At 40.3% G+C, this 26,082-nt stretch overlaps 1 protein-coding gene across 1 annotated transcript in view; it reads right to left on the bottom strand.

Moving 5' to 3' along the window:
• Positions 1–26,082, bottom strand: part of ca16b (carbonic anhydrase XVI b) — a 108,155-nt gene that overhangs the window by 2,817 nt on the left and 79,256 nt on the right. The window contains exons 9-28 of the mRNA XM_053315429.1: positions 22,525–22,709; positions 19,766–19,874; positions 19,635–19,684; positions 18,804–19,548; positions 18,010–18,148; positions 15,024–15,115; positions 13,403–13,494; positions 9,817–9,913; positions 9,623–9,705; positions 9,147–9,281; positions 8,912–9,046; positions 5,629–5,801; positions 5,357–5,492; positions 4,600–4,746; positions 4,047–4,140; positions 3,424–3,500; positions 3,123–3,251; positions 2,834–2,980; positions 2,554–2,696; positions 590–725 (exon numbers count right to left, since the gene is read on the bottom strand). Of these exons, the coding sequence (XP_053171404.1) occupies positions 590–725; positions 2,554–2,696; positions 2,834–2,980; positions 3,123–3,251; positions 3,424–3,500; positions 4,047–4,140; positions 4,600–4,746; positions 5,357–5,492; positions 5,629–5,801; positions 8,912–9,046; positions 9,147–9,281; positions 9,623–9,705; positions 9,817–9,913; positions 13,403–13,494; positions 15,024–15,115; positions 18,010–18,148; positions 18,804–19,548; positions 19,635–19,684; positions 19,766–19,874; positions 22,525–22,709 (3,044 nt within the window). The remainder of the gene's footprint in view (positions 1–589; positions 726–2,553; positions 2,697–2,833; positions 2,981–3,122; positions 3,252–3,423; positions 3,501–4,046; positions 4,141–4,599; positions 4,747–5,356; positions 5,493–5,628; positions 5,802–8,911; positions 9,047–9,146; positions 9,282–9,622; positions 9,706–9,816; positions 9,914–13,402; positions 13,495–15,023; positions 15,116–18,009; positions 18,149–18,803; positions 19,549–19,634; positions 19,685–19,765; positions 19,875–22,524; positions 22,710–26,082) is intronic.

Raw genomic sequence — 26,082 nt, forward strand, 5'->3', positions numbered from 1 at the left:
AGTTTTTTCTGTGAAAAAAAAGAACTTGCTGAGTCTGAAAATGACTATGAGGGTGCTGAGAGTGAACCAAAACTGTAAAGTTGCAGCCAGACAGCTAAACAATGAGCTGAAAGTCACTGTAAAGCAAAGTGGAGCTGCAGAGTCAGGTGATAATTCACTGTTGGTTCATCACTATGAGCATTACACATTATCATGTGATAAATTGTTATTCAAACAATATCGATTATAGACACTTTAAAAACAAAGACAGAGAGCAGAACATTGTACAGTGACAATAAATCTGTTAGTACTGGTGGATAAATGACAGCACCATTTCTAAAGTGCCTCAAACAAACACATTTGTGGCATATATATTTGTTTCTCGCTAGCTGACATTCATGCCAATACTAGTATATTTTTGATTAGTTCATACTGGCCAACAATATCACCAATAGGTAGATAAAAACACAGCACACATCTAGCACATATAAAGCAACATTAGCATTCACTTGGAGCCAACATGTCTTAACAACTGTTGTCTCTGTGTGTATTTTTAGTGTCCAAAATTGAAAAGTGACTCAGTTGTTATGTTCAAATATTATGATCTTACTATATCAGTGAAGACTCCCGGCCTCATGAGATTGACCATCTTTGCCACCTGATAGATGTCAACGACCCCCTCGTTCTCCAGCTGCTGGGACAGTGTGGTGAGACCACAGAGCATTCCTGCTGACACCCCTCCGTACCTGTGAGGAGATGTTCAAAATCAGCTCTGTAGAATCTGTCTGCCTTCCTGTTCATGCTCAAACTATTCTACGTCACATCTCTGAAATATTCACTCCATCAGTACTACTCACCTGCATGTGTACTTTTAGAGCCTACATCTTAAACACTACAACAAAAAGGAAAGTAACTGCTTCCATACAAATTCTGGCTTTTAGAAATGAACACACCATCATGCTAGCATCTGGTATAAATGGGTGGGGTGACATAGGCAGGCTGTTGTGTGGTCTCTGATCGACAGTCAGGACTTTTAGTGATAAAGACTTTTCATCTCGCTGAGGTTTTGTCTAAAAGCAGTTGAGGTGCTGGTGGTACATCAGCAAATGAGGAAGCTGTTACGGTCGTCTGGTTTTAAAAGAGACTAAGAGTGGTGTTTTTGTTTATCTTGGTAGTCGCCTGTAGATTCTGAGTGCCAGCACACATCAAAGGACTTTCAACATCTAAACCATGGAGATCACTCTTTGGCTTATTTTCATCCCTGCTAGTGTAAACACTACAGTTTAACAAGGACAGATCAAAGGCAATTAAACATTCGGGATTCTCTTACAACAGGGGGCATTTCCACATCTATATTTATATTCGGGGACTCTACTGGTATATGTTTGCATGATTTACTATTCAAAAATGTAACGGGTGGAGGTGGTAGGACCCAATTGCAGCACAGAACACCAGTGAGCAGTTTTAAATGATCTTTATTACAGTCTGCAAGGTAACTGAACAGGTATAGGCAGAATGCGTAGGGCAACAGGCAGGGCTCAGGGTCACTGATGACAGAGAGTAGGCAGCAGGTAAGATCATGCCAGTAGCACTCATAGAGTTGAGGTGTATGACCAGGCAGGAGTCTCTGGGCTCTCCTAACAGGAACGAAGCCGGAGGACGCTACACAGCCACAGGCAAACAGGAACAGGCCATATTCGAGGTCAGGGACAAAAGGCTGGAGCGTTCACCGGGGTAGACACGAGGAAAGGAGGTCCAAGGCAAGCAGGGTCGAAACCAGGAAAACAGTCCGTAAATTAGTGCTGGAAGGTCTGGCATGTAGTAATTGCAAATGACGATCTGGCAGTGAGTGGACAACAGGAGCCGGGCGAGAGGTCCGGCCTCAAGTTCTGTCTCCGTTGTCGGCTCCAAAAGGGTCCGCCTTTAAGTTCAGTCTTTGTCCGAGTCTCTGTGCTATTTTGCCTGTGTTCATTCACCCTGTGGTTATTTGTAAGTTTCTCCAGACTCTGTCAGCCTGCAGTCTGCATTTGGGTCCACCTGCTCCACAAACCGTGACAAAAAATCTCCTTGTTTCTTTGTCAGTTCAGCCTCTGTATGAAACTGGCCATTTTGGCAAATGTAATATGTAAACGATAGTAGTAGGATTTCACTTATTTTTCTTGGAGTGGACAACGCAATCAACCCATTGAAAAGCGTTAGCAACATAGGCTACAAAGGGGACGACCGATTGTGGACGTGTGCAAACAATCTGATGTCATCATGGAAGTAGAGGTAACTTTGCAAATGAAGTGTTCAAAGCAACCCTGGTTTTTGACTTGCCCATCCCAAAAAACACAATATGTCTTCTTTAAATGTGGCTATTGGTTGGGCATTGTGTAGCACTAAAAAGAATAATTGCTACCCATCACTAGGACTTTTTAATAATTTATTATTTATATTAATTTATCAGCCAGTGTGATTTATAATAATAAATAAAAATAATAAAATATTACTAGAGACCTTTAGTGTGTGTTTACACTAATACTAATACTAAATACTTTCTCTGTGTTTACAGACAACAAAACACAAACTTACTCATCATGAACAATGGTGGGGCCATCTCGAGTCATTGCCTCCTCTTTGATGACGCTGATGAGCTCGAAGGCGCTGCTGAGAGGAGCGTCTGGGTTGGGCCATTTAGGGCACTGAAAATGTCTCACCTCCAGAACGTAATCGTCCTGTCACACACACAGGAGAGAGGAATGTCACTATGCATGATATAAATAATGTAATGCTTCATTGAGATTCTACTTCTCACTCTAATCAAACACTCCTGACTCGAGATGCTCATGGAGTGAGACGGACGTCTGAGTACCTGTGTGGCCTCTAGGATGAAGTCATGGATGATGATCTGCTCCTCATTGGAGAGGCACAGTCTGTCCTTACTGATGAGTGTGACAGTGAAGGCTATGCAGTTCATGGCCTCTTCTCGACTAGGCCAGTAAACAAATTCATCCTCAGCCTGCATAGAAATGGAGACAAGTCAAACATTATGCTGCAGGTACCTTATAAATTAAACTTTACTACAATGTTTGTTTCATTTATTTGGATGAAAAAGAAAGATAAAAAACACAATAGAGTTATTGTGTTTAAAGGCTACGTACCAGGCCCTGGTTATCAGGCAACATGACAATAATTTGAGCGTTATGGTCCCAAATCATCCTCCAGAAGTCTGTTGTGGTGTGGGGCAAAGGATGCTGGGTAACAATGAACTCATTACTCCTGTAGTAACCCTGAAGTGACAGAGGTAAGCTGTTAGCCTTCCTAAAGCACAGACTACTCACATTACTGGATGAATGAATGTGAAAGCTGACTGTCAGACCTGTCAAGTAAATTCTTAAAAAAAACACAACAAAACGCAATGAGCAAGGACAAAGAAGTGAGTGTCCAACTATCACACTATACCATTATGTAGGATGCATTAATGTAATCTGTTCCTTTCATCCCAGGCAGAGTGGTGAGCCCAACCCTTGCTCGCTCCGCTGTAGAGAGGCACAGAGATAGAAAAACACACTTTTCAATCACAACCCAGGCCTCCATAATATCACACTGGCTGATAATGCACACATTCATTACCAGTACTTGCGGTTGCTATAGCAACAAGTACCTTCTCTTCCCCCCATCAGGGTGCTGGGCATGCATAGAAAGATTAACTTATAGGATTAGGGAAATAGATTCTAATTTTGGAATATGAATAGTCCTTAATAATTTACTGACTGAAAACTAGAAAATGTAGAATACATCAGGAAATGATGCAATTCTGATTTCAAAAGCAAAGACAAATGTAATCAACAAAGAACAGACTCTATTTGTAGACAGTGTTTTTGATATGCACAGAGAAGTCTCATCATCATTTGCTTCATGGTGCCTTTCAAGAAGGCAGCCCTCATTACTTTTTATACAAACTCACTCTGACCAACCCCCTGGAAAACAGACTGCAGGGGCTTTATATGTTCAACATGACCTTGGTTCTCTAAAACCTCAGCTCCGTCACAAGTGTGCTGTGGTAGAACAGATAAGATACTCACAGGGAACCACTGAGGAATTGCGGTTCTTCTCCTTGTTGCAGTCTTTGTGGGCGCTAAAACACTCCACAAAGCGTGTGTTGCACTGAGTCAGAAGCTGGTGAGAGAGAAAGCAAAGATAAGAGGATCAAAATAAAGGAGACACTGGTTTCACTCCTGGGAATCACTGGAAATTGCAGTCAAACATAAAAAATAAGATATAATGTTTAACACCCAGGATTTACAGCAAATCTTTCACGTTAATAATGAGCATGTGAACCTCAGGTGGAAGTGACATGATGTGGGAGCAATTAGTTTGTCTCTCCGGATGTTGAAAGAGCAGGAGTTTGATGAAACATTCATCAAGCTTTGCATAAGGCAGCAGGGGTGACAGACACGATTTTATTATAGCCAACATCAGAGACACTCTCAATCTATTTCCGTCTGGAACAGCCATCGTGCACGTTGCTAACAAGCTTGTGATCCAAAGACTGCCTCGATTTAAGCTGCTGGTGCTGCTGTGGACAGTGACAGCTTGTCTAAGCAGACCAGTCAGACTGTGAGAAGGTTTGCTCACCCTGAACTGCTTCTCCAGCCGTGTGCGACCTGTCGAGTTGGGTGTGAGGATGCTGTTGACATAGCTGTGCAGCTGCCAGGCAGGCACCTCTGTTTCTTTGCTCATGATGGCCTCCATCAGAGCATCATGGATAAAAACATACTGCTCCTAAAGAGAGACACAGAAAAGGAAAAACATGATTGAAAGAAAGTGTAAAAAATAACAACAAGGGCATCAGGTTAAATATTGCTGTGTGGATACAAGTGCACAATGGAGTTATTCTGCATTACTTGTACATGATTGAATGAAATGCCAAGAATCAAACAACAACTAATAAAACTGAAATAGTACCACAAAAAGACATTACACTTACAGAATGTTGCCTGTGGGCAGACCTAACATGTCAGTGGCATTTAAATGCACATAAAGCATAGAAGTCACAGAAATAATATAAATCTTGTTTCCATTATAAATCAAATACAATAAATCTTCCATTTATGTAAATCCTGGGATAAAGCCAATCTGAGAAAAAAGAATAATCCAACTGCTCCATGATCAAATTGCAAATGAGTGTGTGTAAAATATATCTGAGCCACAGTGGACTGATTCTATCAGCTGTTTGTTGCAATGAAACTGGAAGTGTGACCTTTACGTGAGCTCAGAGTATTAAAGTGAATAGCTTTATTACTGTTTTCCCATCTTTAATCATAGGTGACCTTTTTAATGTTAGAGAGGGAATACAATTCCTTCAGTTAAGTGATGATTTTGGGCTTCTTACCTCCGTCTGAACTAGGTAGTTGCGCTGTGTGCGGATATGTTTGAGAAAATCCAGGACGCTGACTGTGCTTTTGTCCTTGATCTGTTGCAGCATGCTGTCAATGACAATGTACGTTCCTGTGCGCCCAACCCCAGCACTGAAGAGCAGAGCACAGAGCAATGTGAGCATAATGGAAGAGCCCATAGAGGGAGCTGTTAACCAAGTCAGCAAATATCAAACAGTCATTAAGTAACATTCATTTAGCCCATGAGCTTGGTGGTAATGTCCTGTACCTGCAGTGCACCAGGACGGGGCCCATGTCTGCTGTGCGAGCTGCTGATGAGCGGTTGATGAAGGTGAGGACAGGGAGGGTGTACTCTGGTACTCCCATGTCAGGCCACTGGGTGTAATGATACTGGATCACAACGCGCTCATTTAGCTTCCCTTTTGGGTTCCCCTTCTGACCCTAAAACATAAGAGCAGACATGAACACAATGCAGACTGCTCACTCACTAAACACGGAGCTCAGTTGCCAAGGAGCCAAATGGATGAGCCCGATGAATCAGCCAAACTAAAAACAAATCTACAATGCATCCAGAAAGTATTCACACCCCTTCACTTCCCCCACATTTTGTTATGTTACAGCCTTATTCCAAATGGATTAATTTCCCTTTTTCTCATCAATCTACACACAATACCCCATAATGACAAAGCGAAAAAGGTTTTTTAGACATTTTTGCAAATTAAAAAAAAAAAAAAAAAAAGTTGTGATGGAGAGTGAAGAGAAGGACACAGTGGCGTTTATACGCTGCTTCTTGCCAGAGATCCTGGGCTGGGATGTACAGGTAGATTCCCCGTTGGCAAATTGAAAAGGTGCACTGCATTTCTACACCGAATACATCAAGAATAAGACCTATTATTGTGAAGTTCGGGAATTATCAACAAAAAATAAAAGTGATGAACTGTGCCCGGGAGCGAGGAGAACTTTCTTTCAATGGGAGAAGGATCTTTATTTATCCTGATCCAGTGAAAAAGAAACTTCAGATCGCTGGCATAAGGTATGCAATGCACTGTCCTGCTACGCTTTCTGTTGAGTACAGGGACTCTAAAATGAGTTTCCAATCGCCTACTGAGGCTCTGGATTTTCTCAATGGCCTGGAAGTTGATAGTGGAGAATCCCCAATGAAATGACTGAGAGAGAAATGATCCACCGTCATTACAGTGTTGGATAGACTGCTACTGTAATTGAGAAAACCAAGAATACATCATTTTGGACTAGGGGAAAATAACCTGCCAACCTTTTTCATTCATTTATATGCTCTTTTTGTTTTGTTTTTGCTCGTTTGTTTAATTTTGTTCAATATGAATTTAATTCATGTAGGCTACTTATCATTTTTATTTTACATGACTTATTTATTTATTTATTTTGGCAAGCTAAGTTATTAGAAATAGCCTAAGTAGACATGAATGACATTGCTCCTACATGTGTGTATGTATGCATGTGTATGTGTTTATGTTTTAATGGATCCTAAACAGTGTATTTTTGGAATCAGCCCCATGCCCTTGCCTAGTCAAACTGTAAAATTGCTAACTATCATGTTGTATGCTGCACGCCTTTCGATCCTGCAGGTTTGGCTTGAGTTACATTCTCCTACGATATCAATGTGGTACGATAAACTACTATCAATTCTTCCTTTTGAACGGTTATCTCAACCCTGGAGAATTCTGTCAAAGAGTGGTCCCCCTTAGTATTTATTTTGGTAGTGAGTGGCCAGCAAAAACAATTATTGGAGTAAATTAAGATTCCACATTAGCATTCACTGATATTATGAATCCCCCCCCCCACACACACACACACATACAATTTTTTTTTTTTTTTGATTGCTTGCTTTGTTTTTTGTTTTGTTTTTGAATGTGTATAGTCTTGTAATATATGTTATATTTTTGTGACAGCAGAAAGCTGTGATCATATGTTGCCCTCTTGATGAGTATTTGTTTTGCTGTCTCAAAATGAAAATGAAAAATAAAGTTAAGAAAAAAAACAAAACAAAACTGAAATGTTGCATTTACATAAGTATTCACACCCTTTGCTATGACACTCAAAATTGAGCTCAGGTGCATCCTGTTTCCACTGATCATCCTTAAGATGTTTCTACAACTTGATTGGAGTCCACCTGTAGTAAATTCAGTTGATTGGACATGATTTGGAAAGGCACACACCTGTCTATATAAGGTGCCACTGTTGACAGTGCATGTCAGAGCAGAAACTAAGACATGGTCAAAGGAATTGTCTGTAGACCTCCGAGACAAGATTGTATCTTTTGGAACTACCAGGACTCTTCCTAGAGCTGCCAAACTGAGCAATCAGGGGAAAAGGGCCTTGATCAGGGAGGTGACCAAGAACCCGATGGTCACTCTGACAGAGCTCCAGCATTCTTTTGTGGAGATGGGAGAACCTTCCAGAAGGACAACCATCTCTACAGCACTCCACCAACCAGGCGTTTATGGTAGAGTGGCCAGGTAGCCGTCAACTCAGTAAAATTCACATGACAGCCCTCTTGAAGTTTGCCAGAAGGCACCTTAAGGACTTTCAGACCATCAGAAACAAGATTCTCTGGTCTGATGAAACCAAGATTGAACTCTTTGGCCTGAATGCCAAGTGTCACGTTTGGAGGAAACCATGCACCTCTCACCACCTGGCTAATATGTATTAGCCACCTCACCTGGCTAATACCATCCCTACGGTGAAGCATGGTGGTGACAGCATCATGCTATTTGGATGTTTTTCAGCGGCAGGAACTGGGAGACTAGTCAGGATCTAGGGAAAGATGAACAGACCACAGTACAGAGGGATCCTTGATGATAACCTGCTTCAGAGCGCTCAGGACCTCAGACTGGGGTGAAGGTTTACCTTCCAACAGGACAATGACCCTAAGCACACAGCCAAGACAACAAAGGAGTGGCTTCGGGACAAGTCTGTGAATGTCCTTGAGTGGCCAAGCCAGAGACCAGACTTGAACCTGATTGAACATCTCTAGAAAGACCTGAAAATAGCTGTGTAGCAACGCTCCCCATCTAACCTGACCGAGCTTGAGAAGATCTGCATAAAAGAATGGGAGAAATACCCAAAATACAGGTGTGCCAAGCTTGCAGCTTCATATCCAAGAAGACTTGAGACTGCAATCGCTGCCAAGGGTGACTCAACAGAGTAAAGGCTGTGAATACTTATGTACATGCGATGTTTGTTTTTTATTTTTAATACATTTGCAAAAACGTCTAAAAAAAAAAACCCAACCTTTTTTGCTTCGTCATTATGGGGTATTGTGTGTAGATTGATGAGGAAAAAAAGGAATTTGATCCATTTTGGAATAAGGCTATAACATAACATATGGGGAAAGTGAAGCGGTGTGCTCTGGATTCAAATAACATCACACAAGCAACATGGCAGCTTCCACATCTTGGCTTCAGTTTAGCATAGCGGTAGGAAGTGAAGACATGTTGTATATATTAATATACAGTCAATGGTTCAAACAAAGCAGATCAACACTCACCAGTGAGATATGATTTTTTAATTACCTTTTTAACTTTAGTGTTCCTTATAAGGAAACGCCGCAGTGTGTAGCAGGCGTGCACTTTGGTGCTTTTCAACGTCACCACAATGTTTCCGTACTGCTCGCTGTTTTCTGTAGGCCAGTACTGGTCACACTTCCTCTGAAGGACACAACAGAACAGACACAACAATATTTTACCACATCTGAATGTGTTATATCGCTCACCTCTGGAGATTTCTAAATAACAGAAGTTAACCTACTCTTCCTTTCTCCACAAGGTTTGTGATCATGATGATGATTCCTGTGTTCTGCTCCCACACCATCCTCCAGAAATCTTCGAATGTAGACTTGAGAGGACCCTGGGCCGCTATGTATGCTCTGGGCCGGTTGTATCCCTGCAAATTGTGTAGAGTATATTTATGGGTAAGATGCAATCAATATTGTAACAGTTATCAACAAGTTCAGCTGACAGAAATTATAAATAGTTATCTATATGTCAATATTTTTTTTGAAGCAGATACCCAATTTTGCTCGTTTCTAAATCAATAAAAGTAATAGCAGGTGAAAAAGTCATTACAGCAGCAACAAAAACATGACATAAGTTTTATACGTTGTCAATTAAAAAAGTTGAATTACATCAACAGAAAAAGAAAACCAAATCAGAAACTTCATAAAAAAAGAAAGAAATAAAGCCATGACATAATATTAAACGGGTCATGTGGTCGGTAAAACTCACATCCACGTAGTTGGCATTCATGTAATCCGAATGTTTGGCATCTTTCCCTGCCAGAGCTCGTAATTTAACCCTGCTGTGGTCATCTGGGGAGAGCATTGACATATTTGAGTGAATTATTAAGAGGATGAAAACATGTTATAAAAACATAATTGGATTCCGCAGGACATCGTAATCAGATTTTACAGCTGACTCACAGGCCACGATGTTGATGTATCTGTTTTTGTGCTTGTTGTCAGGATGATTGGAATGTTCTGCTGTGATTTTCAGATCAGCTGTGGAGCGCTGGACCTCCTGAAGAGAGGGGAGAAAATAATTGAATAAATGAACGAGGAGAAAAGATGTAATTGAATTGTTCGCTCTATAGCAATCACATTTACTTAGACAAATACAATTTCAAAAAAGAAAGATACTGAAGAAATAAAAAAAATTTGTATTTCTTTTTAAAACTTGCCCCTCTGCCTTACAAACTCAGGATGAACGGCAAAGCTTCAAGCAGAGCAGATGCTTACTGCCACCAGGCTTGAACTCAGGCCTCCAAGTAAGACAGCCTTCTTCCTCTTATTCATTACTCCACACTGCTGCCACCCACCCCAAAAATACCACAACCATTTCCAAAACGGCTTCATTGTGGTGTGTTCGAAAATTATGTACATTATATGCGCACAAGTTTCACATCAAATGACCCCAATTAGAGGGAATCCTCTGGGGGTGAAGCTTTTGCCTCATTTCTTAACCTGCTTACACAGAGAATGTGTTCCCGTCCAGTCAACCAGCAGACAGGCCTCCTCTAATTAACCTCTGTCTATCTTGATCTTTCTCTCAACCATCTGTCTGTTTAAAATTAGCAACTATGCACATAAACGCATAAAAAGAAAAATGTCTCACTACTGCTCAGACCCAGGCCCATTTGCACAGTAGAGAGGGGTTATGGACTGTGCTGTGTGGTCTATCAGTACTGTAACTCCAGAAAAAGAAGAAACATATGCGTTGATGTATTCTGCAGTCTAGGGCCTAATTTAGGTTTGCGTGTGTAAAAACGTGTGTAAACTTGGCATCACCTGCAAAAAAGTGCAAACTGATCTATTAAGATAATACGCGCTGTCCATTTAGTACATATGCCTTATTGAATATGCAAAATGAGGCGTTTTAACCCCAGCATGCAAAATTCTGAGAGGAGAAAATGCAAATATGTTATTTAGCATACGCATTGTGATTTACCAAACCTGAAGGTAATTTTGCCAACGGTAACTGTGTCTATAAATAATACGTTTGATGGGCAGGTATTAACCGGCTGCACACTGAGCACAGATGACTTCTGTTACTGTGTTGAGGAGGAGACGGAGGCACAATGACAGAATACTGTACACAGAGAAGAGGATTTTTTTCCACCCATGTTAATATTGAGTGGAGAGCGGAATATTTTTTGGTTTTACTAACAGCATTGATTTTGTCAAATACTCTCCCATATGGTGTTTTTTTCTGGTAATATTTTTTTTGTTATCACTCAATGTATTTGTTAACCTCTAATTCCATGAGATCACATTTCATTCTGCGTTTGTGGGCTTTGTGCTCACCTAAACTCTCCATTAAGACACAAAACCCTCATTTAAATACTGCTGTCTGCACCTGTTATCATATATGCAGTTATTCTTAGTAGATCACCTGCCAAATGCACACTAACTAAACACACAATCTATTGCACTGCACACGCAATTTAGTACCCTTTATTTGGGATCTTAGTAAATCAGGCCCTTATGGTGCTTTATACCTAGCCTCTTTGGCTCAGGTAAAATTATACATTTGCCTGTGCGTTTTCGGCCAGCCACAGAATTTTATAATAGTATATTTTAGCATAAATTCAAAAAGTGAAACTATCATTAAATACATCTGCTAATGATCTTATAACAGATCTGTATCAGCAGTTCCTCAATAGTTAACGTAACAGAAACACAATAACTAATTCCCCTGTAATATTAAATAACTTTTAATCCCATCTCTCCCTGAACACTGCATGAACATTGTCATAAATAGTGATAATGATATCTTTGTGAGAGAAGAGAAGATACACAACACATTACAGTATGTGCAATAAAGTACTGGATGACAAGCTGTCAGATGTTCTCCTACAATGGTCAATGCAGTTGATCAATAAGGGTGACAATCACAAAAAAACTTTGCATTCTATGAGCTGTCAGTCCATATGTTCTTTACTCCTCTTGGTTTGTTTGTAGTAAGTCAGACTGAATATGAAGCAGAACAGAACTAAACAACACTATCACCCCCCCCCCCCCAAGCTGAACCAGCTGAACCCATACCTCCCAACCCTAGAAGAAGATTTTTTTGAGCACCACTTTGCCGACCTAGATGCATCAGATGTGAATCACTGCTGTTCGCACAACGAATAGTTGTACATCATTTGCATATACATATGCATTACAGTACATCATTTGCATACAGTCTCACAGACAAAAAAGTGAGGGATGCACTGATATGAAAATTATTTCTCATTTATACCAATGACAGATTGTTTACAAAAATATCTGCAGATACAAAAACTGTTCGTTGATCATTTGTCGGTTTGTCTTTTTGTCTTTCACCTACCTATGCATAGCTTACAAGGACACAATTTCACTTAGGCTACACACTCACCTATCACAACTGATGCATTTATGTAGTTTATATTGTTTACACCTCCACAATAATCAAACTTTAAGCCAATCTTATTTTTGAAAAAACTGATTTTCAGCTAGCATGGCTTCTACAACTGCACTCTTGCACTCTATGTCCTTTTAATGATTTTAAAGCAAATCAATATTTTATGCTGTAATCTTATATTTAATGCACTATTCTAGCATTTTACTTCTCTCTTTCTATTTTTCTGTACTTTGTTTTTATTATTAGTGTGGGGTGTGGGTGGGTGGCGGGTTAATTATATGTTTTAATGTTTCTCAAATTGCATGTTTTTCTGTTTTATGTAAAGCACATTGAGTTGCCATTGTGTATGAAATGCGCTATATAAATAAAACTGCCTTGCCTTGCCTTACAACTGTAGAAGCAATCCCATCCATACATATTGTATTTAATTTGCAATGGGAGGCGTTTCCTTGACACTTTATTAGAGTAGACAAAGATATAGACAACACAGTGACAACCACCGACCCAAAAATCTGTAAAGTCTGAAATGTGTCCCTAAAAGTAGCCTATGACAGACCCACACACCCACAGATAGCAGGTTAGTGACAATCTATTGACTATCCATTAGCTACGTTAGTGCTATTGAATCACAAGCATTTGTGGTTAGAGCACCTGTTTTGTTGCTCAAATGTATATCAACCTGCGAGTTCAGAAAAATCAGTCAATATAATCTCACATGTAAGCAGACATATCTGAGAGCATGACAGCAGAAATAGAGATACGTGGGCTTTACTGATGTAAGACAGCAAATTCAAGGTCCACGGAGTGTGGCATGACTGACACTAAAAGCTATTGTACAAAGTAATCTGTCACTGGAAATTTCTATTCTGGTAGAAAGCTTATTGGCAGGACAAAAAACAATCATGCCAACTTAATGGCTCAGCCATATTTTTTATTTGTTAAAGAAAAAGACAACTGGCCTCTTTTTGTGTGGGCTTGGATGTCAAAATGCGTGCCTGCTATGCAAAATGCATACAGGATACAGGCTGGCAGGTCTGTGAACCTCACTATGCTGTGAAGTCACCTTTAATTATACTGCATAGCAAAGGTCAATGATGCTCCAGTAAAGCAGCACTGAAATCGTACCTCAAACTCCTCAGAGAAACCTTGTAGGTTGTTCTTGTAGAGCTCCATGATGTGTTTAACAAACTGCTTAACTGGGATGGCCTCCATGTCATCTGCAGGAGAAACACAGAACAGTTAGCAACTAATCAGGCTTTGTGTCAAGTTGCCATGTAATCTGTGTGTGTGTGTGTGTGTGTGTGTGTGTGTGTGTGTGTGTGTGTGTGTGTGTGTGTGTGTGTCTGTGCATGCAATGCAGTCTGTTAGCTAAACACATAGAGCAACCAATGCCATTTAAAATCTGTAGGCAATTTTTATGAAGACAGGCAGCAAGAGTCTTGATCTAGACTCTTGCATGGTGGTGAAAAGCAAGAGGAAAAGAGAGAACAATAAAAATATTAAAAGAAAAGAGAAAAAGAAAATTTAAATGATGAAATGTTGTATCTTCTATCACAAACTCCTAGATTTGGTATTTTAAGCATTTATAGCAGGGAACATCTGTTTTATTTCCAAATCAGCCCCAAATCACACATGAGGGATGTTTGATAAGGCTGGTCACCATCACACTGGGACAATAGTGTCGGGGACCCAGCTGTCATTGTCACTGATGCTGGCCAATGTCTTAACCAATACACCCTTGCAGCTGGGGCCTTCAGGGCTCTTACTTGCCTCAGTGGTTACAGCGAAAAGGTGAATTCTGGTTGGTTAATCTGTTCATTTATCAAAATGTTTTTCTTCCCTGCGCTGGTATCAGGAGACTTATCAGTCCAATAAGTTCATCAGGATGGTTCTGGGTGAAATGTGGCTCTGAGAGTAAGAAACTAAAATGAAGTAAGTCTGATAAGGCACCATTTTTTTAACAGGAAACTGAAATGCACAGGATACATGTATGTTTTCATGTGCTATAAATGTCTACAAAAATCCATCAAGAGATGATTTATGAGCCTATTGAAAGTCATTGCTCTACAAATTTAGCTTGTATTAACATTTTTTTAAACATCCTCAACTTAAACAAACTACAGATTCAGTCATTCAGAATATATGTGCTGTGAAAAAACTGCACTGTAGTCTCTAAGAGGATAATAGAAGGGATGAAAGAAAAGGATGAAAGAAAGAGACAAGCAATAAAAGCAGAATGAATGTAGAGTCAATACTGGCATCAGCTGTGCTCTTTAACTATGATATCACACCCTTGAAATCCTTTAAGTGACTGTGAAAGTAAAGTCTGATATCGACTAGCTGCCACTGCACTGCTGCCGGGAACATTAAAGGCTATAAAAAGCCAGTCACACAGCTCAGCTACAGAGGTTCTCCTAGATTCATTTCACATGTAAATGAAACAAAATTGTGCAGACTTTCAAGGTAATAGAGAGAGAGAGAAAACCATTTGAAAATGGTTAATGGTGACTTGTGTTTGCTCCCTGTATAAGCAGACATAAATCACTGACAAGTCTGCGTTTCTTTGTCCTTTTAGAGTTTTTTTGTCCATGTCTTAAAAAGACAGTCTTTTGGTTAAATAATATAAGTTTGACTTCTAGATATAAAATTAAAGGTAAAAAGTAAGCAATGAAAGTATTTTTTTATGATAAAATTGGATTTATTAAAAGAAATTCTAATATTATGAAAAGGACATGATCAGTTTTACCTGGTATAGGGATGAATGGTATGTTCTCATTGGCCACCACCCGTGGAGAGCTGCTCTCCTCCACATAGAAGTGAGCTGTCTGGAAAAATCTCCTGCAGAGACACAAATGGAAAGGAGCACAGTGAGACACAGTGAAGAGAAACCACACACTATCTGCACACAAGATGCCACACTGAAGTCTATTAGAGAGTAGTTATCCCTTTGTTCTCAGATCTAGTCTGTCAACATCAGCATCTTAATGTTGAGTGGAATAACACAGGAATGACAGAAAACTGCTAATGAAAGCCCCAGAGTAGTTGGGACACAACTGATCGCTCGAAGATACAGTCGTTGGCAGCGAGTGGCTCCTGGAAACACATTCTGGGATGACTACGGGGAACAGGCAAACAACTCACAGAGACACGCAGAGTAGAGCCAAATTTAGCTCTTTGCTCACACTGAAGACAGCTAATCCAAACATAGATTATATCTTCGGGGTACACATGCCACTTTTAAGAGGTCCCGCTCCGCTTTTGAGGAGAACAAAAATCAACTAAAAGGTGCATCTTCTGAGGATTGCTGACAGCAACCACGTTGCAAAAGTTGTTTGTAATGCGATTATGAAAGTTTTGAAATCAATTATTTATCCATCCAGTTGTTTCGAGAACCAAAATGTTTGCGCCCCCTCATGGGGAGTGGGCACATTTTCTACAGTAGTTCAGGGTCTGTAGTTAAAGACTGAAAAACTTCACCACTAACCACTGCAAATCTTGTCAAATTGATGCTGCATGCTGATGATCTTTTGTGAGATGTCTTTGAAAAAAGATGAATTGCACAAATTGTCTGTCTGCAACATTCCACATTCAAGTGTCGAGGACAAAAAAAAAAAACAAAAAACAATTCTTACATGATAATGTTATAAAAAAAGAAAAAACAAAACATGTTTCTTACTTTTTAGAAAGACAGTGTCTGAATGATGAATCTTTAATGTCCTGAACACCTACCACAGACCCTATGCCTCCACCCCTTCCTTACTGACACACACACATCCACACACACATAACAAATGTAGATTATACAAATGCATGCAAATAAAATACCCATGCTTCATCCCACTGCCATTATTTCCCAGGTTTAATCCTACCTGTACTTGATGCAGAGGAGGGAGCAGATGCTAGTCATTCTTTAAAAGAGATGGAACAAATATAAAAAGGCTGCACAGCATTTAAAAGATATAGAAAGAGAGAGAGAAAGAGAGAAAGAGAGAAAGAGAAAGAAAGAGAGAGAGAGAGAGAGAGAGAGAGAGAGAGAGGGGGAGGGTGAAAAACAAATGGGGAGGATATCTCCCCCTTGACTTGCGTCACAGTCTCCCAACCTAATGGCTCCCTGTGGGTGCAGATGTGGTACAACTAACTAACCAGCACAGTTGACACCTCTTCCCTGATTCTCTCACGAAGTCTCAGTTAGAATAGTTTGCTTTGCGGGAATGGAAACTGGGATGAAATGGGCTTACTGAATGGATGTTAGTTGTAAAACTCGGGAGAGGCATCCCGTTCAAGCACTGAATCACTAACACAGGATGGGATTTGTTCTCGGTTCAACATCTGTGACTTTTCAACAAACACTTCAAGCCTCAGAGGCTTCCAGATGTGCACTGTAACTTCAGCAATTAATTCCACTGTAGTTAGACTCATAAACTTAGATTAACTTCAGTTAAACAAGCAAAAATGAACAAACTAAAAATAAAAAACACTTAAATAGATGGTTCACTGATCACACATTTCTAAATAAACATGTATAAATCAAATGGATTGTGATATTAAGTTGTTAATGACCAAAACATCTGCGAGCAGAGCATCTCGCTGGCTTTAATAGCTGCACTGTCACTGAGAGAGACTACGCAGAGCATGAAGAGTAAAGGGAGTGTGAAAGGGTTGAGTTCATCTTTCACCGTGGACTCTTCCCCAGGGGATGCAGGCATTGTCTGTAAACTGTCTGAGTTGTCACAATAACATCTGTGATGGCCATTTCTAATCTCAAAGCTGCCCCTGCTCCTCTGCTTAAATACCACAACTCAGTAATTCACGCAGCAACTGAATCTGCTATGTTTATCTTGTTTTGTTGTTGCCTTGTTTTTAGCTGTCTGTTTTGTTTTAACATCTTTATGGAGCTGATAACCAGGCTTTTATTTATATCACAGTACACGTATATCAATCTCACACCAAAATATGCCACAGTAAGGTGCTGTTGGCCCATAAACATTTTGATGCAGTATTCTCACAAATATCCCAGTGAAAAAATGCATTTAACACATTACAGTTATTAGCATTAATAAAATACAGGCTAAGACTGTAAAGAACAAAACTGAATCCTGTACAACCAGAACCTTTACAGGAGTGAATATACATAGGACCAAGTGAGGAAAAGCCCTTAGTGCTATTTGTAACTCATTAACCATCCCACATGTGCCAGTGGCTTGGCCTGTGTAATTACTGGGACTCCAATAGCATGGCTGGGAATTAGCCCAGCAGATGAAGACACAGCTGGGACCCCTGCTGGCACTGCAGGGCCTTCAGGTCTCATGCTCCTCTCCCGGGAGGGTGATGGGCTTGATGTATGATGTGCAGGTCAGAGAGGGTAAGAAAGCAGTCGTGCTACAAGAGCCTGGGACTGATAACACAAAGGCATGCATGCACATAAAATAGGCAATACCCTCATTTAAACCAGACAGGCTTGAATGTGTAGCAGACTGAGTGGAAAATCCAGACATGCACAGAGGCGTGTCACTTTACCTAAAATGCCAAGTGTGAGAAAATGAATAGACATCTCCCATGTGGGTGAGGGGCAGCCCACTTATTCATACCTCAGAGGGTAGTATCAGTAATACCTTTATATGTGGGTAATAGCACCTGACCCAATGACATCGTTTAAACACCCTTATTTAGCAGTAAGACGCCCTCTTTGGAATGAAGTATGTCATCACACTTCATCTTGAGCTTTTTCTCACCTCCAGTAGACCATCACAATCAGCAGCATGATGAGGCAGAGAAGTGTGAGCGCAGACACCACCACCAAGGGAACAATCCACACCATCCTACCCATTCCTGGGTGAGGGGTTCGGGTGACATTGGACAAGATGGTCCTGTCTGGAACATGACACATAAATACACACATAAGTGTATTTTATAGACTGACATTAGATTCTTCACCAAAGACAGCCCCTATGTGACTATAGTGTCTTTAAAATTATTCTAACACCAAAAGGTTTCATTTGTGGAAAAATTTGAATTCTCTGAAAAGAAATTGAGTCTGACTTTGTCCCATAATTTTAACATGCTACAGACTGACCATCTGACTGATCATGAGCATACCATGAATACTGACTTCCTGATTCAAGTTTTCAATCAATGTTCTTACAATACTAAAGAAAAAAAGTTTCCCTTGAAGCAACTCTTTCAAAATATCCTTTAAGGAATTCCTCGAGGCATAGCGCCTCTGGCAGACGGCTTACTTCTGTCTTCAGGCCTATGCGAAGTAGTGACACAAAAGCCTGGAGCATTGTCTTTAACTGAGATGGTAGCCTGTAGAGTTACCGTCTTAAATCAAGTTATTTGTTATGCTAAATTGGTTTCCAAAACTGTTAACTGAGTGTTAATTGAATTCTGCTTTGGAAGAGAAGTCTTGCCTCGTTTGATAGCTGACAACAAGACAGTGAGCCTACCAGAGAATTCAGAGTATATTTTTCTGTTTTTGTCTTTCAATGTTGTGTCATATCTGTGGGGTAGAGGGAGGCCTCCTCACCTGTGTGGACAGAGAACGGCCAGAGACTCTTTCCATCATTACTGATCTTCGGAGACAATGTGGAACTCTGGGGAATTTGCATCTCTGCGCTGTCATTACGTGGCTCCTGAGTGGGGACTGCATTTACATCTGTGGGTTTCTTCTCTACATCGACCAGCTGGCCGTCACCGGTGCTTGCAGGTACTGTGGCGCCTTTGACTGTCGGCCTCTCTTCTCCTTTCTCTTTGGCTGTGGATGCGGGGGTGGGGATTAAAGACTCTTTGACCGCAGTGCCGTTGGCTTGTGCTCCCTCATTATCAGGTGCTGTCTTGTTCTTTCTCCTCTTCTCTTCCTGCTCTTCCTCCTGCTCTCCTTCTCTCTCGCCCTCATCCTCCTCCTCCTCACCCTCACGTGGAGTTTGGTTTTCCTCAGAAGGGTTGTCTGTCTCTGAGCCCTGTGGCAACGCTTTCTCCGTGCTAGACTTTGAAGGCGTGACGGACGGATGGGTGGGGTTCTGAGTGCCTTGGGGCGCCTGTGTGGGCCAAACAGAACTGGGCAATGAAGAGATGACCCCTCCGCCAACGCCTAAGCCTGCCAGTAAGGTACTCGTCACCACCGATGCCACTGTGGCCTGGCTGCCACTAGAGGAGGGGCCCATCCCCGTTGCCATGGAGACAATGGAGAAGTGGATGCCAGAGGATGTCCACGTGGAGGAACCAGAGCTTATGGGAGCCATGTCAGCAGAGGACGCTGGAGATATTGTGGGCTGAGAGAGGCAGTTATGTGGTTACACAACAGAATCATCAAATTGCTCTAATATGCAAAAAGTTTTACATCTTCTGGTCAACTCACCATCCCTGTCTTCACAATACGAGAACCTTCGAATATTCTTGTTGTATTAGCTGGAAAACAGAAAAGAAAGAAATTCAGTTTCAAGTGCAGGAATATGTTCTTTGAAAATACTAAATGGTTTGACCAGCTACCTCTGAACAGCAGTGTTTGGCTGAAATCACTACGCAGGTCATGTTGACATACTGCCTGCACTCTGAACAGGTACAGGATGTCTGGGGACACATTAGTGATGACTGCTTTCTGCAAGAGAAAAGATGCACAAACACTGAGCTTTAGCACTACTTGCAAACATATTGAAAATAATTGTTATATGGCGGTTTAAAACTATGGATGCTGTCGATTCATATTGCCTAAAGTGAAAATATAACATACTAAGCTACTCACGTCACCGGTCTGTGACCCACAAGTTGGATGCAGTTTAAAAATCCCGTCTCTTGCCTAATTTAATTTGTGTTGTGCAGTTTGCAGGCGGCTTTACTTATATTAAAATGGTCTTCAGAATGGATGGGTGATTGCCTCTGGTGTTGCAGAGCTAGTATTTCTCTAAAATATTTCAGATAACAGTGTCCGGAGATAGAAACTGAAAATTGAAATGGAAATGAAGTGAGAAAAATAAGAAAGACTGACAGCTGGGAGAGAGAAGTGGAGAGAATACTGTCGGTAAAGCGACTGATAGACTGCATTAATGGAGTGTAACTACATAGACAGAGCACGTAATGGATACATTAATAATTCCTTTAGAGTTAACCATTTGTGCCAAAATGTGTAATAACCATATAAAACTCATTTATATGAGAAGTATAAAGACAAAACAAAACAAAAGATCAATAACACTCCATTATTTAAAAAACAGTCAATCTACAACCGAGAAGCAAAGCAACCAAGTTCAAAGATACTGCAGGTTTTAAGAAATGATTCCTTTATATATTCAATGCCTAAGCTCCACAAGCTATTTATTTCACATAGGGATCCTAACAAAGAAAGCTCTGTTCTCTTGTGTGGAGATTGCAGAATACAGCAAAAGAAGACTGCAGAGATATGATGGCTCTGCCTGAGGACCTCAGGGTGCACAGTGGCTGATAGGGAGTTAAAAGGTCAGTACATGTAGCTGAAAAGTGCTGGAAAAAAAAACATGGAACTAGAGCACAAGGACTGAAATTGTTTTTATGTTTAACACCAGACAGAACAGTTATGGCAGATTTCTAGACATGTTGCAAGCGAAACTTGTAGGAGGTGAACTACAATTCAACAATCTCACCAGCAATTAATTTTGACTATAAAATTAATCAGGCAATATTTTTCACGATGAATGGATTCATCATTTAGCCAATAAAACACCACACAATGGTTAAACAAGGCCATGCTACTCTTAAACTCACTAAGAGAAAATAAATGTTAATTTCTGTTTGGTTGATGATAGCTCCATTTAATTTGTAAGGCAGTTCTTGACCATAGAAAACCTGATTGAATATTCATTTGAACCTGCGTTTCTTAAAAGTTAAAGATCCTTTTCAGTTTTGAGATGTATAAAATACTCTGCTTAGGTTAATTATTTGTGTCTGATATGATTTTTGCACATAAAAGTTCAATTATCTAGTTATATCTTGAAATGACATCTAAATCTACTCCTTCTTTCATTGAAAAATCCCTAATGTATATGCAAATATAAGATGTCTGCTACTGTCTGGAAAGTTCATGTTCAGTTTACTTGTTCCACATCACAACTGCATGAACTGCATACTGTATATATAACCATGACGATATCACAAATAATAAATTCACCCTTTAAACCACCACTCTGCAGCTGCAGTCAACCCTTAGTAATACAGCTATGCATGATCCCTCAGCAGCTTCCCACCCATGACAGTGACTGCTGTGTTCATTAACATGTGACAAAGAAGGAGGTGGTGCCATCAGGGAACTGATTCCAGGTCTCTGAACTGGTGGGCGAGTATTTTGCCCCCGCACTGTTTACATCTTAAAAGGCATTCATGCAGACTGCAAGACAGCTGGGGGTCAGTGGGCTTTAAAGAGACGCACAGCTGGGTCTTAGATTCCCACGAATGGAAGGATATGTGACCGGGGAGAAGAATAATATACTGTACATTGTGAAAAAGAGCAGCCCTGTAGGTATAACCTCCTGCTGGGAATGACATATCTCTGTTGAGACAGTGAATGTTCTGTTGGAGAGATACAGTAAGATCTGAAGGGAATAATTCAATGTTCAGAGCAGAATTATATGATGACTGGTGTCAAAAACTAAAGAAAAGATCTGAGGAAAGAGCTCCACTTGCACAGTTACCTGCATTTGTTACTAAAGGAAGTTGATATGTGTTCAAAGAGCTGCTTCAGCTGCCTGAAAACAGACTGGATTTTTAAAAAATATTACATATTTTCAAACTGTTAAAATAATAAAAATAAACATGTATCATTTTATTTGTATTGCTTTTGTTTAAGCACAATTTGTTATAGTTTATCCTCAACCCAATGATCTGCTTTCCTGCTTCACAAACTGATTAGAATTTAGATGAATGTTGTGAAGACAGATAAATAGGTGCATTCGGCAGCACATTACTCATGTATCACTTAGACTCGGCAGTGTGTGTGTGTGACAGTCCGACAGCACATGTCTAATCTTAGACAAGTGATTGACAGGGGAGGGTCTGGGCCCTCATGCAGAGTTCATCACACCCTGTCACCTCCCATACACACAGCCACTGATCCTGCCAGTTACATTTGAGACTCTGTTAACCAATCCAAGCTGTTTAAAACACATCCATGTCAAACTGCTTTGTTTTCTCCCTTAAAGACAGGTAGGTTGAAGGTAGTATTTTTTTTGTCGCTGGTCTTGTGTGAGAGGTTGTTAGTGGCGGGCGATGATAACACCTACCATGCTCTGGTCCCCAGTTTTGGTGAAGGTCTTCTCATCAGCAACGTCGCGTTTCACCCAGCTGTAGGAGACCATGTAACTTGTGATGGGTGGGTGGTAGATGGTGAGAGGGCGCTCCCAGCTCACGATCAGTGCTGTCTGATTCAACGGTTGTATATTCATTCTTACTGGGGCACTGCTGCACACTAAAAGACCAGAAAGAAGAGGGGAACATGAGAAATATTCAGCCTGAGGAGAAAAATGACTATTAAGAAAAGAAAAAAAAAGTGCCACTTCTTCACCATCTGAATGCAGCTGGGTGAAATTAAAAGGCTCTGTCTGGGAGTGCTTGACCACACGTGTTTGAGTCCACTGATGTGTTTGGGCAGAATCCAGGTTGATTTTTTAACAAGTCTATTATTACTATCTGCTGCTGACTTGATTCTGAGCAATTTCCACTTGAGAAAATGGAGGTGGAAGATAATTCAGTAACTCAATAACAAAAACACTCCTGGGAGCTTGACTGGGGTCAGACACAACCTTGGGTGTAAGTGCAATCAATCTGGACACTTATGTGTTTTTTCATGCTACTACACTGTAAAGAGCTTCCAGGTTGAATACTAAACAACCAGTCAAAGTGAGAGACGTGCACTGATACTATGGCAACTTCCTGACTGTAACGTATCTACAGTGCAACATTAAACAGGACGATAGAGGATGTAAATCAGCCTCAAGGTGGCAGTGTAGGCTGCAGCTTGGATATTTACAGAAGCATCTGTCAGTATGAGTAAGGGACAATCTGGACATGCTTCTCAGCACATCAGGGCAACAGCAATCAGGAGCCAGTGTCAACTGATTATGTGCACACAGGATTTCTGCCAAATTGAAATTGTCACCACAGTTTTCTTCATTTACACAGTGAAGCTATAGTGTAAATTATGCACCATGTTATGTGAAATGGAGACAGGGTGGAAGGAAATGAGTCAGAGGGACAAAAGGGGAAAAAAAGGAAACAATAGCAAGATAATCTTGAGGTGTTGATGGTGTGTGACAGGTGTGAAACACATTATAACCCGTTGGATGTTCGTTGTCCACTTCAGTAGCTCAATAACAGTCATTTAATAACAGTTGAAGGCATCATCATGGTTTTATGGCTTGTATCATTGCTGTTGTGACAGTCATCACCCACTCCACCATCATCACTGGCAGAGATTCTGTAATGCTAAAATCCAAATCTGGTGGAAACCTACAAGATCAATATCGAATCAACACTTTTGAATTTGTTACGATTGTATTTCTGCTAGAAATGTTTAATTTGTTCTCAATAACTGGAACAACTTTTCTTAATCTCAGGTGCATTTAAAAACAAAACTGATACACTACAGTAGTAAATACCACATAACACTGCACCAGTAGCAAAATTAGTTAACATACTAGTGAATCTATTCTATCTGGCTCTGCAGTAAAAATCCTATTATTTCTCAGTGAATACATACACAGTAATGTCAGAAAATAAGCCCCATAGTGGTTTCACCCTCCGTCTGCATTACCACTTAGAGCAGAGCGTGAATCTTTCTCCTGGCAGCTTCTACCATGAAGGGGATGAATTGACTGTTGTCAACAAACAGAGGTTCCACTGCCGCTCTCCTCTCAAGGCTGTACAGTATATTTTAAAGAAGCGGTGTGCAGACATTGGAAGGATGGGAAAACTAGAATTTAATGGAAAACATAAGGAAAGCAATACGGCTGGTTTGAACATAAATAACAATGTTCTCAACTTTGAAGTGAATGTCTCACGATATGAACCGTTCACAAATATCAAATATCATGAAGGATTTAACACCAACATGTAAACTACAGTACCCATTTGTGCATGTGCAACTGCTGCTGAAGCTACCGCCACAGACTTAACAATGACTGACAATATTACACATAAGACTAATGATGATGATGTTGCCTCATATGCTCTATTGGAGGACTTTATTGACCAATTAAAGCTGAAATAATTAATATTATTTTAGCCTGGATCATTTTTCAAGCAAAAATGCTGAAACATTCTTCGGTTCCAGCTTCTCCAATGTGATGAGTTACTGCTTTTCTCTGTTTTATATCATTTTAAATTCAATCTGTTTTTATACTATTTCTATACTAGTTTTAGTCATTTTTAGTGTCACAATTCTCCAAAGTTTTCAGCACAGACAGCTATTCCATTGTTAGACACAAGTTTTAATCTGTAAAGATCCACAGACCATTAATTTCATGCCCTGACAACTGTCGTTAAGATTTTCGAATTCTTCTTGAAAGAGATGAATATCGAGTTTGTTATAACTGCCATATTTTTATTTTATTTCATTTTGGAATGTACCACACTAAGGGTATATGGTCAAATTTAATGTAATAACAATAACTTATTTCACCAGTCAACTGGCAACACAAAAAAAGAACAGCCACTGGATGGCGGAAAGGTATTTTAATAAATTTGTTTCCTCAGCTGAAAATTAAGTTTATACGGGTTGCACTTCTTTGACAGAACAGCTGGCTGTACATAGACATCAATGTTGTTAGTCCAGCTCAAAGAATGGCTTGTTTAAATAAAGATTAGGTTGTAGCTTGTTGCCTACTCTAGTGCGATAGGAAAGAGGTGTTGTTTGTGTTTTAACAATGTTTCGCTTATGAGTTATTGATCCAGGAAGTTCGAATCTGTCAATATATTTCCAATTCGATTTTCAATTTAGAATCAATATTGTGCCACCCTGGGTGAACTCAAGACATCCCCTAGGATTCTGGGAAATTGTGATTTTTCATTATTTTCTAACACTTTAGAGTCACAATTAAGCTCTATCACCAATATCACCATTAACCAAATAAACAGAGGTATGCTGAATCTGTCTCTGAGTCCAAAAATACTTTTACCCTGCAGATGTATATTATAGACAAATAAGTACTGCATTAAATATTTCAGCTTTATTACCGGACACACAATGAATCTGCACCATACAAAGCTATGCATCTGTAATGGTCGAACAACTTCCATGGCTGTAAAATCTGGAGTGATGAATTAAGGTGTGGGGCTGGCTCTCACAACATTTACAGGCCAAGTCATCAATTACAGCACTCAGATGAATATCCCTCCTCACACAACCTTGACAGATGTCAACACTTAAGATAAGAGTGACAATGTTAATTCCAAAAGCCTCCCTTTAAGTATGGAATCTTACATTTTAAGACAGAGTAATAGAAAGAGAGACACAAAGAAACAATGAGCCAGAGGGTGGGGGAAGCAGGAAAGAAAAATGGAGAAACACTGGTCCCCATTCATTCTGCCTACTGACATAATACCACAAAAGCAATTTCACAACTTAATTTGTATGGGTCTATTTTAGCTGTGCCACATATTAATGATGATTGCTGATCAGGCCCCGTTAGAGTGCTCCAACTTCATCACAAGCATTCCCAATCAATTCTCCCCGCCAGACACCAACAACACCACTTTAAGGAGCTGCAGCCTTTCTCATTAGTCTCCATAGTTCCTGTACTGTTCTGTTAAGGCAAGCGTTGCAAGATGCACATATAAAAGAG

This window comes from Scomber japonicus, chromosome 3 (genome assembly GCF_027409825.1).
Source record: "Scomber japonicus isolate fScoJap1 chromosome 3, fScoJap1.pri, whole genome shotgun sequence".
NCBI classification, from domain to species: Eukaryota; Metazoa; Chordata; class Actinopteri; order Scombriformes; family Scombridae; genus Scomber; species Scomber japonicus.